The sequence below is a fragment of the Dama dama genome, chromosome 20 (genome assembly GCF_033118175.1).
Source record: "Dama dama isolate Ldn47 chromosome 20, ASM3311817v1, whole genome shotgun sequence".
Lineage (NCBI taxonomy): Eukaryota > Metazoa > Chordata > Mammalia > Artiodactyla > Cervidae > Dama > Dama dama.
In genome coordinates this window covers 92648385-92666360 of record NC_083700.1, presented here as the reverse complement: position 1 = coordinate 92666360, position 17976 = coordinate 92648385, and the positions used below count along the sequence as shown (strand labels likewise).

Genomic DNA, 17976 nt, shown 5'->3' with positions numbered 1-17976 from the left:
CTTATCTCATACATGTGCCAGATGCTATCCTAGCTGTCATAAAAAATTACTCTAAAAACACTGTCTGCCTTTAAGGAATTTAAATTGAAAAGAAAACAAAGACATGATGAACAAACTGTGCATACTTTCCAAAGCACAAATAGGTCTGTTTGGCTGATTTTTCTGGATGATAGAGTGCTAGAAACTTATCAATTGCAGTTCTGGCTTCATATTTGATTAGAGCTTATTTCTTTTTAAAAAACATTGACCAGGGATGGTATTTAGGTTCTTAACTTGACGAAGTAGAAACAGCACTACTTTGTTGCTTCGTTGCTCAGTCGTGTCCGACTCTCTGCGACCCCATGGACTGTAGCCTGTCAGGACCCTCTGTCCATGGGATTTTCCAGACAGGAATTCTGGAGTGGGTTGTCATTTCCTTCTCCAGCACTACTTTAAAATGGGCCAATTTTTAAAATGAGTGTAATAAAACCTGATAATGAACAAAGTACTGTTAAAGCAAAGCCTTCATTTTAGAGCTATAAATGCTCAAATGGGTTCTCAAAATTCCTTTATGGAACTGTTCTTAAAGTTAACAACAGTTTTTTATTATTTTTTTATTCATGAACTGCATAAAAAAACCAGTTCTGGTATTTTTCAGATTTTTTTCCCATTGCAGGACATTATAAGATATTGACTACAGTTTCCTATGCTATACAGTAGACTTTATTGCTTGTTGTGTATCTATTTTTTAAATTAGAAATCTAGCATTCTATTCATATTAAGTCAAATCTCTGTATATGTATAAACGAATCACCTTGCTGTGCACCTGAAACATTGTAACTCAACTGTACTTCAGTAAAATATATATATTAAACTAATACATAAATAAATGGACTGCAAAAAACCAAACAGAAAATCGGTTTTGCTATTTTACAAACATTTCTGAAATTTGTCTAAAACTATTTAAAAACACCTCAGTCATGATTCTCGGTACATTCATGAAAATATGAAAGTCGCTCAATCGTGTCTGACTCTGCGACCTCATGGACTATACAGTCCATGGAATTCTCCAGGTCAGAATACTAGAGTGGGTAGCCTTTCCCTTCCCCAGCAGATCTTCCCAACCCAGGAATCAAACCAGGATCTCCTGCATTGCAGGCAGATTCTTTACCAACTGAGCTATCAGGGAAGCATTTATGAGGAGATCCCACTTAACCCTCAAAACAACCATAAAAAGTAAATACATATTATCATCAACCCTTCTTTTTTCTAGATTAGAAACAGGCTCATTACTTGTTTGGGAACACAGCGTTACTAAGTGGGAAATCAAGCACTGGTTTCCTTAATTTATGTGTAATATTTGGAAACAGCACTGGGTCTGAAGTGAAGATCTAAGGAAGTATAACAGGATTACCGCTATCAAAGCCCAGTCTCCCAAAGGGTGGCTGGGAAAGGAACATTCTTTCACATGGCACATAAGCCCTGGCACTGGGATTTTTACTGCTGTTGAATTTTAGTCACTTACAAATGTCATTCTCTGGGGGGCTTTTTGTTGTGAAGAGATCTCAGGGACGGCAGAACTGAGAGGTGGGGAGGCTATAAGGAGAAAAAGAAACTTCTTTAGGGGAAGAAAGTCCCAGGGAATCATGGTGTGGCTGGTGGTAACTTCTGCAACTGTAATTAAGGAGGCAAACAACTGGCTCTTCCTTGTCTATAGATAAAATGTAAGCTTCTCTCAACAAATATTTTTTAAACACCAGGTAATGCCAGGACATCACAGACCCCTCTATGCTCCTGTTGAGATTCTCAGCCTCATTATACCAGGCAATCCAACTCTCTGTCTTGCACTGTTTTGCTCTCTGTCTTATTTTTTTTGGTTGTACCTCCCCTGGTAGCTCAGATGGTAAAGAATCCACCTGCAATGCAGAAGATCCACCCTGGATCAGGAAGACCCCCTGGAGAAGGGAACGGCAACCCACTCCAGTGTTCTTGCCTGGAGAATTCCACAGACAGAGGACCCTGTTGGGCTACAGTCCATGGGGTCACAAACAGTTGGACACGACTAAGCAACTTTCACCCTCAATTACAATCTTCTGGTATTTCCTTATGACCTTCTTTTTGTTTAGAATTCTGCTTGCCTTTTTTATTTATCTTACAAGATTTAGGTCAGAGGTACCACCTCTAGAAATCTCCCTGAACTTCTAAGGCAGATGAAGTGCCTCTCCTCTTTGCTCCTACAGCATTTTACATTTATAGCATTTTATAGATCTATTTATATATTGTTTTTCTTCCCTACTAGGGCTTCCCAGGTGGTACTAGTGGTAAATAACCTGCCTCCAATGCTGGAGATATATAAGAGATGCAGGTTCAATCCCTGGGTCAAGAAGGTCCCCCGGAGGAGGGAATGGCAACCCACTCCAGTATTCTTGCCTGGAGAATCCCAAGGACAGAGGAGCCTGGAAGGCTATAGTCCACAGGGTTGCAAAGAGTCAGACATGACTGAAGTGACTCAGCACACATCTTCCCTACTAGACTGTGGACATGTCAAGAACAGGAAACCTCTATATCCTAGATCTTTAAATAGGCATACAATAAATATTGATGGCCTTCAATTCAATCAACATCCCTAACAGTTAAGGGCAAAGAAGAGATCATAAAAGTGAACAGTCCATTATCAGAAGTCAAAACTTTCCACAATACACTTAAACACAAGAACTTAGAATAGCTGTTTCATTGAAGTTGGAACTCTGCTTTGAACAGTATTGTAAATTTCTCATGAAAAAGGCAGAAAGAACTGTGAGTACCCTCACCAAGTGCTCTCAAATGAAATCAGTTTGAAGCAGTTTTCATTAAGATGGATTGAATGTGTATCGTGAGAAACACTTTATCAAATGTAGTGTTTTACTTAGTGATTAACTATATACCAGTTGATGAAGCTCCCCAAATCCTTTGTAATCCCACCACTCCAATAAACATTTAATGAGTATATAAGTTCAAAAAGCCTAGCAGAGGATTTAAACCTTCAATCTTGTTTTTATTTACTCTGGGAACTCAATTTCTCACTTCAAGTGAAGATTGCTGGTACTCAAGGCTCATCTGTTGCCCTGGTAAAATTAATGTGTCTCCCACAGTTTAAATTAAACATGTGATGTTTAAGATGAAAGAAATTTAGTAACAATCCCACAGTATCGGTCATACTTCCCTTAAAATGTTTGAACATAATAGGAAAACTCTTTTCTTAAAAATGATTCATTCAGAAGTTTTAAAAAAAATATCAAAAACAATTTCTTTTAACTTTCAAATGTGCAGTCTGAAAGAAGAGATGAAGTTTGATAACTGAATACAGTAGTTTAGCAGTTAGCACTGAAAAGCTTTGGAAGTAAGACCGTGTAGTATAAAATACACTTTTATATGTTAGAACAACTGCACTTTTACTTGGCCTCTACTGCTTACCCTTGATTTGCCTTTGGTTAAGTCATGTAGCTTTTCTGAGCTTTGTCATCTCTACAATTGGAATATTGATATTACGTATCCCTATCTCACTGGTTTGTTGTGGGGTTGAAATGAGATATGCATAAAGCTTCACAAACCATAGTACACCATATAAACCTAAAGCAGTAGTACTATTTCTATACTTTGTAGACAATCGTTTTTAATTTTAAAAGAATATGTATATAATTAGGTTGATGACTAAAATAAATGTTCCTTCTCAGATTTAATTTTGAATAACTTATCCACTATGCAGATAAATCTTAAGTTTAGAGCAATGTAATAGATGACACATAAACTGCTACTGATCTTTAACTTGGAAAAGAGAAATGAAGAAAGAAAAAACCCTAGACAAGCAGAAAAAGATAAAGATATTTTAGGAGTCCAAAGAAGTCAGTGGATTTTGGCATCAATCTAATACAAAACAACACACTTAATTACATGAACCAATGACTTCCAGTTGTTAAAATACTCATTTAGTAATCAAAAACAAACAATTGTTTCATTAGAAATACCAGAAATTATAAAGAGTTTATGCTCCTCTGGGGATCAGCAGTCTGAATAAAACCAAATGCCAATTTACTGTACAAAGACACTCAGTAAAAAGTTCTTTCATCTATTATATATTGTATATTTAAATAATATATCATCACTGAAAATTATAATGTTTCTAATAGCTTTTAAAATGGAATTCAACAGATGACTATGCATATATGGGAGCTATATTTAGGTTATAAAAGACCCTTGTATTTTCTGGTTACTCCAACTGCTTAGCAATCTTGCTGGAAAGCAGAGACAAATTAATCCCAAATACATTTATACCCAGGAATGAACTGAAAAAGAGATTATTTAAAAATTATAAATATTCTTTCAAACATATTTATGTTCAACAATAAGTGATTGTTTAAATAGAATAACATCACCATACAACGATGGACTCTAACCATTAAAAATCTGATTATAATAAAGTATTCAGCATTACTTAAAAAGCATTCTTGCAAAAAAAAGAAATTCACCTGAATCTAACAAAGCTTTAAGCCTTAATATCCATTTCTCAGGAAATACAGAGATAGAGGAACAAGTTAAATAATATCACAAGGAAACAATCACACAAATCAAGAATTTAGAACAATCTGTAATCATCCAACATGATTTCTTCAAAAGCAAATGTCATAAAAACAGGTGGTGGGGAATAAAGGGGGTGTTTGCTTAAAAGGGTATAAGAAATCTAACAAACAAATATAATTTGTTATCCCAGTCAACCAATGAAGTTTGAATATGCATTGGATACTAGATGATGTTAGCAAATTATTGTTAATTATGTTACAAGCAATACTGGTATTGTGATTCTGTAGGAGAATATCATTATTTTTGAAAAGTGTATGCAGCTGTTTTTATGGGTAAACTATGATGTCACCTTGAAATAGCTTAGCAAAAATAACAAATATTTAAGGGTATCCTAACTTCTGCAGTTTAAGTTTTAATAATTTCAAAAGTTTAACTGCTAAAACTTAAAAAAAAATTTGCAAACTTATATTTCTTTTATATTTGCTCTTATGAATTTTGAATGATAAATTCAAAATTATTTTCTATTCCAGTCAAAGTTTGCAATTTTCAATCAGAGGGACTGAAACAAATATTTACCATAAAAATTTATTAATCAAAATCATAAATCTAATAGCATAAATAATGTAAATAATTAAATTTCAAATGTTGCTTCTTTTTAAGTATGTAGCAGTTATAACTTTTCAAGTTATAAGGCTTAAAACTCTATTAAAACTTAAGGATGTCCTGTATATAAAGAAGCAAATATGGGGTAAAATTTTAGTGATTATTAAGTCTAGGTATAGGTGATTTGAGTGTTTACTGTACTATTCCTTTATTTTTTCTTTATTAAAAATTGTTTTAGTAAAAGTTGAAATATTATAAAATATAATTAAGGGTATGATTATATAATATTTAAAAGGTGAAAATAAGCTGTTTGAACAGGATTATAACATGACCAATTTCTTGTTAAATGTGGGCTCAACAAAATATATAATAAAAATATGGAAAGAACATGTATCATAAAGCTAATCTGTGTTAGAATGTATTCTTTGTGCTTTTCAGTATCTTCCAAAACCTGTACAGAAACTACAAAACTGTATTACTGTAAATATATGTCTTCAAAAATAAAATCCATTTAATATAGTTTTAATAGTTAAAAAATTGATAGTTAAAACAGACTTTACATGGGCTATTCAGCTATTCTTAGGGTAAAGAACAGTTTATGTTTCTTAATCTACTTCACTGAGCTGTTAATGACAGATTTAAGTTGATCACTAATGACTGTCTTGGAATTCCATTTTTCAAAGTTGTTTTAGATGAATTTTTCTTTAGGTTGTAAGAAGAACTAGAAATTCCAGAGTCATCCTTACACTCTATTCTCAAAATTCCTAATTCCAAAACTTTTACTCTAACTCCATCTACACGTTAGTCCGTCCTTCCTCCCTTTTTTCCTTTCTTCATTAAACATTCAGAGTGTTTAGCTAACCAGGTAAAGAGCAAGATGAAAGGTATTCTTAACACTAAGGCAGCATTAGAAAAGTGTAACATTATGGGGAAATACAAATGGTACACTGCTGCTACATTAATTAAGTGTAAGGCAGGAAATGGGAAGAGCTGAAGCTGTACAGGTAGGCAAGAGCCAGATAACTGAGGCCTGGACTGCAGTGTCAACATATAAATAGAACAATCGCATGGAAACTTCTTGCTCAAAATATAACTTATTGATTTCTTGTTACATATTTCAATCTTCTTGATTGTAAGATCACAAAGCTCATTTCTGTATTTAAAGAAAAATCTTCTTGTTGTCTAAAATGACTTTTAGGAAAAAATATTACAGTTATTAGATACATACTATTAGATGGAATAATCATTTGGGGAAAAGATTGAAGGACAAATCTCTTAGCAAGAAACTGTCAATCACATAACTAAAAAGAATACAAGTACATAGCCTGGTCCCTTCTAAGCATGTCCACCCCTTTTACCCCCTTAAAAAAAAAAAAAAAGAAAAGAAACCCTGTTTCAAAGCTTGACAGTCTTCTGCAAGAGCCGGTAGTACCCTATCATACTACTGCCCTCTGACTGAAATGGGCATCTTGGTGATGATTAGGTTGGGAAATGAACCAAAAACAAAATCAAGTCTTCAATCTGAAAAAAGCGGAAAACATTAAGCATTGCCTCAGGCCTGGTGATAAACCTATGGGATGCACTGTTTAATTAAAAAAGGTAAATTGCACTTACATCTCGGGCTTTCACATAGAAGGCCTCTTGAAAAGCTGCTTCTAATGAGCCAATAAAAAATACAGGATGGCAGTCACCATATCTATAGGAAAAATTGCATCTATTAATTAAAATACATTTCAAATTTACTTCAAGTTTCACAAGTCTAACCAATGACTTTTAAGTAAATGTTGGGGCTAATGTCTCTTTACATATAGAAAAAACACTGAATCATTTCTTTAAAGGCTTCATTAGTTTTTTTAACTCTTCTTGGCCTCTAGATCACAACACTGGAATTTTAAGTACATTGAGCAAATGGACTTAGCAAGTGCCCCATTACCATTTATAAGTAATTCCTGGTTACCTATTTCCCTAAGATTTCCTAATTACAACAGCCTTAACTTTCCATTTTAGTTCATTTATTCTGGAAGTCTAACACAGACAGAAAACATGGTCCCTTGCTAAGTTTCCAAATTACATTACATCAGAAAACAGAACTAAAGAAAATATCATTTACATGAAAATTTAGGTTTAAATATTTAAACACCTTAGGAGATCTCAAATACACAGAAAAATTTGTATTAGACTATTAAAAGAAGAAATGCTAAATGATTCAAAAAAAATTAAAAGATTCATTTACATTTAAAAACATTTGTCTTTTTATCCAATATTTGAAAAAATATTTTGTCTGTCCTAGGATATACTAAAAATTAGTATCCTATACCTAGTCCTTTTGGACTTTTCTAGTGACTCAGCAGTAAAGAATCTGCCTGCAATGCAGGAGATGTGGGTTTGATCTCTGGGTTGGGAAGATCCCCTGGAGAAGAAAATGGCAACCCACTCCAGTATTCTTGCCTGGGAAACCCCATGGTCTGAGAAGCCTGGCAGACTATGATCCACAGGGTCACAAAAGAGCTGGACATGACACAGCGACTAAACAACAACAGCCTACTCCTTTTGCAAATATCGTCAAGATGTTAAATTAGTAATCCATTTATTATGCTTCTATAATGACACAGAGATAAGATAAATACATCTCTGAAGTGGCATAAGTAGTTTATAGTTATCTGATTGGAACACTCTATATTCACTATCAGGACTGTATGTATAGATAAACGTATACTTTGAATACTTTAAGGATAAATTTTAAAACAATCTACGATTAAAGTTGTCTCAAAAAAATCACAGTAGCATTAAAAGAACATCAATTTATATAGTTAATGTCCTAACCCTACCTTGAAGAAAACTCTGCTGTAAATTGTAATAAGGCATCTCCTTCATTTTCTGCGTTTTCTGGCACTAAAAAACAAACAAAAGAAAAAACAAAAACAAAAAACCAAAACAAATAGACACAAAAAACAAACCACATAACATCTAATCCCACATATAAGAAATATATTTAATCAATAAAGAGGAAATAAAATTAAATTTTCGCTTCTGTGATATATCTGAGAAGATATTTTAACTCCAGCTACATTAGAAGATTTCATCAAACCTTAAAAAAGAACCCCAAAAAATGTCACACTCATGAATTTTTGAAAACTAACTGACACAATCTTGCTAGGTGTTCAAAATATGTGCCAGTCATCAATTATGATTTCAAAGTTTTCTTGAAAATGACATCTTGTAATTAAATTATATAAAAAGGCTCTCAAATTATTTAAAGACCTAAGGTCTTTAAATCTATTTCTGCCCATAAAGGTTCCCTAATTTCAGAGTAAACGAGTCATTTATGGGCTTAGTTTAACAATCATCTTGTATGCAGTATCCTTTAAGATCCTATACTATGCATCCTGTCAAGTGCAAGTGAGGGAGATGGTATAGTTTACTTTTTTCCCTCCAAAGATGGGTGAATGGAAAAATAATATGACTCCTGATAAAACTGGTATCTCCAATAAGATGTGTGGTGATAACTACAATCACAAAAAGTACAGCTATTTTATCAACTTCCAGGCTTCAAATAGATAGACGAATTCATACATGTGAAACAAAAGTTACATTCCCTTGAGTTTTTAATGAATTTTACTAAAGTATTGGGAATGGTTGGGCTTAAGATCAAAACTTAAGAGGCTCTAGTTCCAATGAATAATGTCTATTTGATACATTTTATCTCTCCAAAACTGGAAGTCAGGAAGAAATTTTTAAGTTCATCCTTCCTCATAAGTTTCTGAACTAGGAGGGAGAATGATAATGCTGGACCCAAGGAGCTATTAATACTCACTCATTGGAGATTTTCTCAGGGCAGATGACGCCATGCCGAATACTTCTCCATCATCCACCCCAAATTCGGAAGCATCTTCAAAGTCATCTCCATCACTATCACTAACCATATGAACATCGGTGCTTTGCTATTTAAGAAAAGTCCTATAATTAGTTTCATACTGACTTTAGGAAATCAAATTCCTAACATACAAGTTATATAATCACAATAGGGCATTAGAATTATAAAAATTTTATTAAATAAGAAGCTATTTGCTAGAGTGAAGCTTAATATTTCTCATTTTAAGGCTTATATATATATATATATAATATTAAATATATTTCTAATCTTGCTATGATACCCCTATACTAAAGGATGGAGGCCAAGGGGAAATGAGGGATGCTTACAAAATCAATAAAGACTGGGGTTTTTTTAATCAGTTTTTATCCCCAGCCTATAGTACACAATTAAGAGCACAATAAATGAGGAAATGGGCAAAATCTAAGAGGTCAGGATAAATAAGCTATACAGGTTATCTGACTTCAGGAAATCAAATTCCTAACATACAAGTTATATAACCAAAATAGGGCATTAGAATTATAAAAATTTTATTAAATAAGAAGCTATTTGCTAGAGTGAAGCTTAATATTTCTCATTTTAAGGCTTATACACACACACACACACACACACATAAAATATTCAGTTCAGTTCAGTCACTCAGTCGTGTCCGACTCTTCGCAGCCCCATGAACTGCAGCATGCCAGGCCTCCCTGTCCATCACCAACTCCCAGAGCCCACACAAACTCATGTCCATTGAGTCGGTGATGCCATCCAACCATCTTATACTCCGTCGTCCCCTTCTCCTCCTGCCCTCAATCTTTCCCAGCATCAGGGTCTTTTCCAATAAGTCAGCTCTTCACATCAGGTGGCCAAAGTATTGGAATTTCAGCTTCAACATCAGTCCTTCCAATGAACACCCAGGACTGATCTCCTTTAGGATGGACTGGTTGGATCTCCTTGCAGTCCAAGGAACTCTCAAGAGTCTTCTCCAACACCACAGTTCAAAAGCATCAATTCTTCTGCGCTCAGCTTTCTTTAGAGTCCAACTCTCACATCCATACATGACTACTGGAAAAACCATAGCCTTGACTAGATGGACCTTTGTTGACAAAGTAATGTCTCTGCTTTTTAATATGCTGTCTAGGTTGATCATAACTTTCCTTCCAAGGAGTAAGCGTCTTTTAGTTTCATGGCTGCAATCACCATCTGCAGTGATTTTGGAGCCCCCCAAAATAAAGTCAGCCACTGTTTCTACTGTTTCCCCATCTATTTGCCATGAAGTGATGGGACCAGATGCCGTGATCTTAGTTTTCTGAATGTTGAGCTTTAAGCCAACTTTTTTCACTCTCCTCTTTCACTTTCATCAAAAGGCTCTTTAGTTCTTCTTCACTTTCTGCCGTAAGGGTGGTGTCATCTGCATATCTGAGGTTATTGATATTTCTCCCGGCAATCTTGATTTCAGCTTGTGCTTCCTCCAGCCCAGCGTTTCTCATGATGTACTCTGCATATAAGTTAAATAAGTAGGGTGACAATATACAGCCTTGATGTACTCCTTTTCCTATTTGGAACCAGTCTGTTGTTCCATGTCCAGTTCTAACTGTTGCTTCCTGACCTGCATACAGGTTTCTCAGGAGGCAGGTGAGGTGGTCTGGTATTCCCATCTCTTTCAGAATTTTCCACAGTTTATTGTGATGCACACAGTCAAAGGCTTTGGCATACTCAATATATATATTTCTAATCTTGCTATGACACCCCTACACTAAAGGATGGAGGCTGAGGGAAAATGAAGGATGCTTACAAAATCAATGAAGACTGGGTTTTTATAAGTTTTATCCCCAGCCTAGAGTACACAATTAAGAGCAGAATAAACAAGGAAATGGGTAAAATCTAAGAGGTCAGAGATAAATAAGCTATACAGGCCTTTCAAAAAGCTTATGGGCAGGAGTAATGACAGCATTTTAAAACTTGCCACTTCCTTATTGCAATGGTTCTCAAATTTCTCATTAGTGAAATATGGTATGCTACTTCCATGGTATTTTTGGAAGGTAACACAAAATAATATATGAAAGGTCTTTAAAACTGAAGGCTATTAAATGAGATGTAATAATGATGCTTCAATTCAGTACACTTTTACTGAGAATTTACTACATGCTGGGCACTAGTAAACAAGCTCTGTTTATTTTGTTTTCAGCAACTTCAACTGAGATGTAAGGTACTACAATGAAAAACATCACTTTCAAAATGATCTCTAATGATAAAGCTCCTGATCTCTAAATTAGAATGGGGTTTCAAACATAAAAAATTATTTGTTTTGGTTGCATTTGTGCTGGGCCTTTGTTGCTGCCAACGGGCTTCCTCTAGTTGTGGCACACAGGCTTCCTCTAGTTACGGAAAGGGGATACTCATTGCAGTGGCTTCTCTTGTTGTGGACCATGGTCTTTAGGGTGCACAGACTTAGCTGTCCTGTGGCATGTGGGATCTTTCCCAAACAGGAATCGAACCTCTGTTTCCTGCACTGGCAGGCAGATTCTTAACCACTGGACCACCAGGGAAGTCTGAGATGCCAAACATTTGAATTGAGTTGTGATTACTGACAAATATTCACATCTTGGATAACAAGGGCACCCCAGCAAGGTTATCTGGCTAAATGCCTGTCTGTACTATGTTTAATAAATCAGGTCTACAAAGCTCATTTAATAAATGAAGTTTCTATGTTTTAAATTATGGTGGTGTGCACCTAAATTATTAAAATGTATTAAAATGAACTCAGGAGCAAAGATTCATGAAACTTGTCTAGAGGGGATGTTATAGTTCGGTTAGTCATAGAATTATAGATACTAAAACTGGAAGGGATTTTAAAGATCTCTCACTAATGGTTTTCATGTTTCTTTTCAGAGTTACCTAGCTGCCCTTTGTTTTTGTTCAGTCGCTCAGTTGTATCCAACTCTTTGTGACTCCATGGCTTGCAGCACGCCAGGATTCCCTGTCCTTCACCTTTTCCCCGAGTTTGCTCAAACTCATGTCCATTTAGTTGGTGATGTCACCCAACCATCTCATTCTCTAGTGTTCCCTTCTCCTCCTGTCTTCCATCTTCAGCAACATCAGGATCTCTTCCAGTGAATCAGCTCTTTACATCAGGTGGCCAAAGTACTGGAGCTTCAGCATCAGTTCTTTCCAATGAATATTCAGGACTGATCTCCTTTCGGATGGACTGGCTGGATCTCCTTGCAGCCCAAGGGACTCTCAAGAGACCTCTCCAGCATCACAGTTCAAAGGCATCAATTCTTCAGTGTAGCCTTCTTTATCGTCCAGCTCTCACATCCAAACACAACTACTGAAAAACCATAGCTTTGACAGTACAGACCTTTGTTGGCAAAGTTATCTCTCTGCTTTTTAATATGCTGTCTAGGTTTTTCATAGCTTTTCTTCCAAGGAGGAAGCGTCTTTTAATTTCATGGCTGCAGTCACTGTCCATAGAGATTTTGAAGCCCAGGAAAATAAAGTCTGTGACTATTTCCATTGTTTCCCCATCTATTTGCTGTGAAGTGATAGGATGACATGCCATGATTTTAGTTTTTTGAATGTTGAGTTTTAAGCCAACTTTTTCATTCTCTTCTTTCACCTTCATCAAGAAGCTCTTTAATTCCTCTTCACTTTCTGCCATTAGGGTGGTGCACTGGCAAATATGAGGTTATTGATATTCTCCTGGCAATCTTGATTCCAGTTTGTGAGTCATCCAGGAGTAGATATTATGGTCATCTGAATTAAAGTCACCCATTCTGGTCCATTTTAGTTCACTGATTCTAAAATGTCAATGTTCACTCTTGCTATCTCCTGTTTGACCATTTTTAATTTACCTTGTTTCATTCCAGGTTCCTATGCAATATTGTTCAATGTTTACTCTTGCTATCTCCTGTTTGACCATTTTCAATTTACCTTGTTTCATTCCAGGTTCCTATGCAATATTGTTCTTTACAGAATCAGACTTTCACCACCAGACAAATCTACACCTGGGCGTTGTTTCCACTTTGGCTCAGCCTCTTCATTCCTCCTGGAGCTGTTTTTCTGCTCTTCTCCAGTAGCATATTAGACACCTACTGACCTGGGAGGTTCATCTTTGAGCATCATATCTTTTTGCTTTTTCATACTGTTCATGGGGTTCTCAAGGCAAGAATGCTGAAGTAGTTTGCCATTTCCTTCTCCAGTGGACCACATTTTGTCAGAACTCTCCACCATGACCTGACCATCTTGGGTGACCCTACATGCCATGGCTCATAGTTTCATTGAGTTAGGCAAAGTTGTGATCCATTTGATCAGTATGGTTGGTTTTTTGTGATTGCTGTTTTCATTCTGTCTGCCCTCTGATAGATGAGCATAAGAGGCTTGTGCAAGCTTCTTGATGGGAGGGACTGGCTATGGGGAAAACTGGGTCTTGCTCTGGTGGGCAAAACTAGGCTCAGTAAGTCTTTAATCCAATTTTCTGCTGGTAGGTGGAGCCTCAGGCCAAAGGCAACCTCTTTCAAAAGGACTTACGCTAGCCTGAAACAAAGTATGTTGATTTGGCAGGCTTTTCCTCCTTGGGCATAACCAAACATTAATGCCCAGACTTGTAACATCTTCCCTCTTATCTTAAAGACAGTTTTCCCAATGGTTTGAATAGAGAAAGTACATAATACTTATTGGAAGAATGAAATGAATGACTCTTGCCCCAAGCCTATTCTATTCTGACTTTACCACTATTTCTCACAGAAGCCTTGGTTCCATTTGCAACCCTAATGTTTCTTAAGTGTTTTGCTTTGTGGAGCCAAGATCTCCTCTTTATTTCAGCAATTCAACAGCTTAAAAATTTAAACACTTTCTCATATCGAAACAGCGAGGGAGCCTACTCTTCAAAATAACACATTTTCTAGGACCATAACTGTACTTGAATTCCATCTGTGCTTCAGGTAGGCAAATACCTGGAGCATGAACTGCCTTTGAATTTTGAGGCTCAGTCTTTAAACAGGTAAAGGCTCAGGATATAAAAGGTACACTATACATTCCTTTAGAGTACTTAGCCAGACTCACAGGCAAGTGGAAAGAAACAAAAGTCCAGTATGACTAACTTTCTCGTATTCTCAGTCAGTGAAGCTATCATCTCAGCCTTCACTTAGTCTTGCCTATCACTTACTCTCCCTTTAAGAGGCATCAGATTAAGAAGGAGGTTTGGAGGACAGAAAGATAAAAAAGAAAGAAATTGTTCTATATATTATCTACCCCCTCCCACTGTTTTACCTTACTCTCTCACATATCCTTTCTCCTAATCTAGTTTTCAGACAAATAAAAACCCCTTTTCATAAAAGTAGGACTTGACCTCATACTGGGAAGATGATTTTAATTTTGTGCCTATGTAATGCATTGTTTTTTCTTCACAAAGTATAGAATTTCCAATTCTCTTAAGAGACAGATCCTAGAAAGACAAACCCTAAAACAACAACATCTTCAAAGGAGGCTATCTAAAAAGCCGATTTTGTTGAAAAAAGTATTTCAAATATAAATTATTGAACTATCTGCAAGAATGTGCTACTTAATTATGTATAAGGAACTCCCAATCTCTTCACATTTTCTTATCAGCCATCTAACAGGTTAGGAAAAGCTTTGTCTAAAAAATGAGATAAATAATCTTTTCTCTTTAATGTTTGCTGATGAGAATAGATAATCTCTTGGTTCAGTCAAGGGTGCCCTAAAATTCTTTGAATCCAGAGAACTATTTATTCAGAATTTTTAAATAAAGGTAAAAAAAAATAGTGATTCTATTTTGGCTAACTGCATTCAGTTATTCCCTTTATCATTTAAAATATATCCATAAGCCCTACTAAGTGCTACACAGCCTAGACTTGGATGAAAGATATATAGTGTATGTTCTCTCATGAAATATAATGTAATATATTTGCGACCCCAAAGACTGTAGCCCACCAGGTTCCTCTGTTTATGGGATTCTGCAGGCAAGAACACTGGAATGGATTGCCATTCCCTTCTTTAGAGGATCTCCCCGACCCAGGGATCGAGCCCAAGTCTCCTGCATCACAAACAGATTCTTTACCATCTAAGCTTCAGGGACGATCCAATGTAATATATAGTTACAGGTAATTATAATAACTAACAATAAGTGTAAAAAAGAGATCTCTTCAAGAAAACTGGAGATACCAAGGAACATTTCATGCAAAGTTGGGCACAATAAAGGACAGAAATGGTAAGGACCTGACAGAAGCAGAAGACATTAAGAACAAGAATACACAGAACTCTACAAAAAAGGTCTTAATGACTCAGAAAACCACAATGGTGTGCTCACTCACTCAAGAGTCAGACATCCTGGAGGGCGAAGTCAAGTGGGCCTTAGGAAGCATTACTGAAAACTAAACTGGTGGAGGTGATAGAATTCCAGCTGAGCTATTTCAAATCCTAAAAGATAAGGCAGTTAAACTGCAGTACTCAATATGCCAGCAAATTTGGAAAATTCAGCAGTGGCCACAGGACTGGAAAAAGTCAACTGTCACTCCAATTCCAAGGAAAGGCAATGCCAAAGAATGTTCAAACTACCATACAATTGTGCTAATTTCAAAGGCTAGCAAGGTAATGCTCAAACTCCTTCAGGCTGGGCTTCAAAAGCACGTGAATTGAGAACTTCCAGGTGTACAAGTTGGATTTATAAAGGGCAGAGGAAATAGAGGTCAAATTGCCAACATCTGTTAGATCATAGAAAAAGCAAGATAATTCCAGAAAAACATATACTCCTGCTTCATTGACAATGTTAAAATAAAGCCTTTGACTGTGTGGATTACAACAAACTGGAAAATTCTTGAACAGATGGGAAAATACCACTTTACCTGCCTCCTGAGAACCCTGTAGGCAGATCAAGAAGAAACAGAACTGGACACTGAAGAACAGACTGGTTCCAAATTGTGAAAGGAGTATGTCAAGGCTGTATATTGTCATCTTGCTTATTTAACTTACATGCAGAATACATCATGCAAAATGCTGGGCTGGATGAATCACAAGATGGAATCAAGACTGTGGGGAGAAACAGCAAAAACCTGAGATACGCATATGATACCACCCTAATAGCAGAAAGTAAGGAGGAATTAACAAGCCTCTTGATGAAGGTGAAGAGCAGAGTGAAAAAGCTGGCTTAAATCTCAATATTCAAAAAACTAAGATCATGGCATCTGGTCCCATCACTTCATGGCAAATAGATGGTAGGAAAAAAAAAATAGTGGAAACAGTGCCAGATTTTATTTTCTTGGGCTACAAAATCACTACGGGTGGTGACTGCAGCCATGAAATTAAAAGACACTTGCTCCTTGGAAGAAAAGCTATGAAAAACCTAGACAGCATATTAAAAAGCAGAGACATCACTTTGCTGACAAAGGTCCGTCAAGTCAAAGCTATAGTCTTTCCAGTAGTCATGTATGGATGTTAGAGTTGGACCATAAAGAAGGCTGAGTGCCGAAGAATTGACGCTTTTGAATTGTGGTGCTGGAGAATACTCTTGAGAGTTCCTTGGGTGGCAAGGATATCAGGCCAGTCAACCTTAAAGGAAATCAGTCCTGAATATTTATTGGAAGGACTGATGCTGAAGCTGAAGCTCCAATACTTTGGCCACCTGAAGCAAAGATCCGACTCATCAGAAAAGACCCTGATGCTGGGAAACATTGAGGGGAGGAGCAGATGGCGACAGAGGTTGAGATGGTGGATGCCATCACTGAATCAATGGACACTGAATTAAAGCTGATATTTCACCAACTACTCACTATGTTAAGAATCTAGTTAAAAGTCTGGGATACAGAGAAAATCCATGGTTCCAATTTCCCATTTTAAAGCAAGACATATTTGGTTGCAAATATGTGTTTTTCAGTGTTAAGGGATACAATAAAAGTTTAAGCAAAGACTACTGAAGAACAAAGGAGACTGTGCAGGCCTCACACAGGTGCTAATATTTAACCCATATCTTTAAAAAAGATTATATATTAATGAGATTATCTCTTCAACCATTACCCATTTTGCAAACATTTTCCCCATTTACATTTTCATTTTATTGTGCTTTTGGAGACATGGAACTTTTTTATTTTTACACTATTGGACTTTTGCTTCATAGCTTTTCTGTTTGTGGTTAGAAAGCCCTTCTCATCCTGACATATCTTGCAGTTCTTGTGCTTCCCAAAGTGCTTAACATAGTGCCATACACATATTGGTTTTAACGTGAATATGAGGTTTTAGGACTGCTGTTGCTGCTGCTGCTAAGTCACTTCAGTCGTGTCTGACTCTGTGCGACCCCACAGACGACAGCTCACCAGGCTTCACCATCCCTGGGATTTTCCAGGCAAGAACACTGGAGTGGGTTGCCATTTCCTTCTCCAATTCATGAAAGTGAAAAGTGAAAGTGAAGTTGCTCAGTCGTGTCCGACTCTGTGCGACCCCATGGACTGCAGCCTACCGGGCTCCTCCATCCATGGGATTTTCCAGGCAAGAGTACTGGAGTGGCTAGCTGCTTTATTTTACAGACATGCTTGGGCTTCCCTGATAGCTCAGTTGGTAAAGAATCTGCCTCCAATGCAGAAGACCCTGGTTCGATTCCTGGGTCAGGAAGATCCACTGGAGAAGGGATAGGCTACCCACTCCAGTATTCTTGGGCTTCCCTTGTGGCTCAGCTAGTAAAAAGTCTGCCCGCAATGCAGGAGACCTGGGTTCAATCTCTGGGTTGGGAGGATCCCCTGGAGAAGGGAAAGGCTACCCACTCCAGTATTCTGGCCTGGAGAATTCCATGGATTGTATAGCCCAAGGTGTTGCAAAGAGCTGGACACAACTGAGCAACTTTCACTTTAAAAAGATATCAATGTTGTGGAGAGTGTGTAATGGAAGATTGTTGGGGAGGTAGTTATACTCTAGGGAGAGAAAAAACACAAGCAAGAAATTGGATATCTTAAAAAAAAATCAATAAAAAATTA

The 17976-nt window shown here is 36.7% G+C and overlaps 1 protein-coding gene and 1 non-coding gene across 4 annotated transcripts in view; one reads left to right on the top strand and one right to left on the bottom strand.

Moving 5' to 3' along the window:
- The window catches only part of FAF1 (Fas associated factor 1), a 494313-nt gene that overhangs the window by 140807 nt on the left and 335530 nt on the right, over positions 1 to 17976 (bottom strand). For all 3 annotated transcript variants that reach the window (XM_061121934.1, XM_061121932.1, XM_061121933.1), the window contains exons 10-12: positions 8954 to 9080; positions 7968 to 8031; positions 6754 to 6835 (exon numbers count right to left, since the gene is read on the bottom strand). In XM_061121934.1, coding sequence (XP_060977917.1) covers positions 6754 to 6835; positions 7968 to 8031; positions 8954 to 9080 — 273 coding nt within the window. The remainder of the gene's footprint in view (positions 1 to 6753; positions 6836 to 7967; positions 8032 to 8953; positions 9081 to 17976) is intronic.
- Positions 17546 to 17618, top strand: TRNAW-CCA (transfer RNA tryptophan (anticodon CCA)). Its single transcript has one exon. It is a non-coding gene; the product is annotated as a tRNA-Trp (tRNA).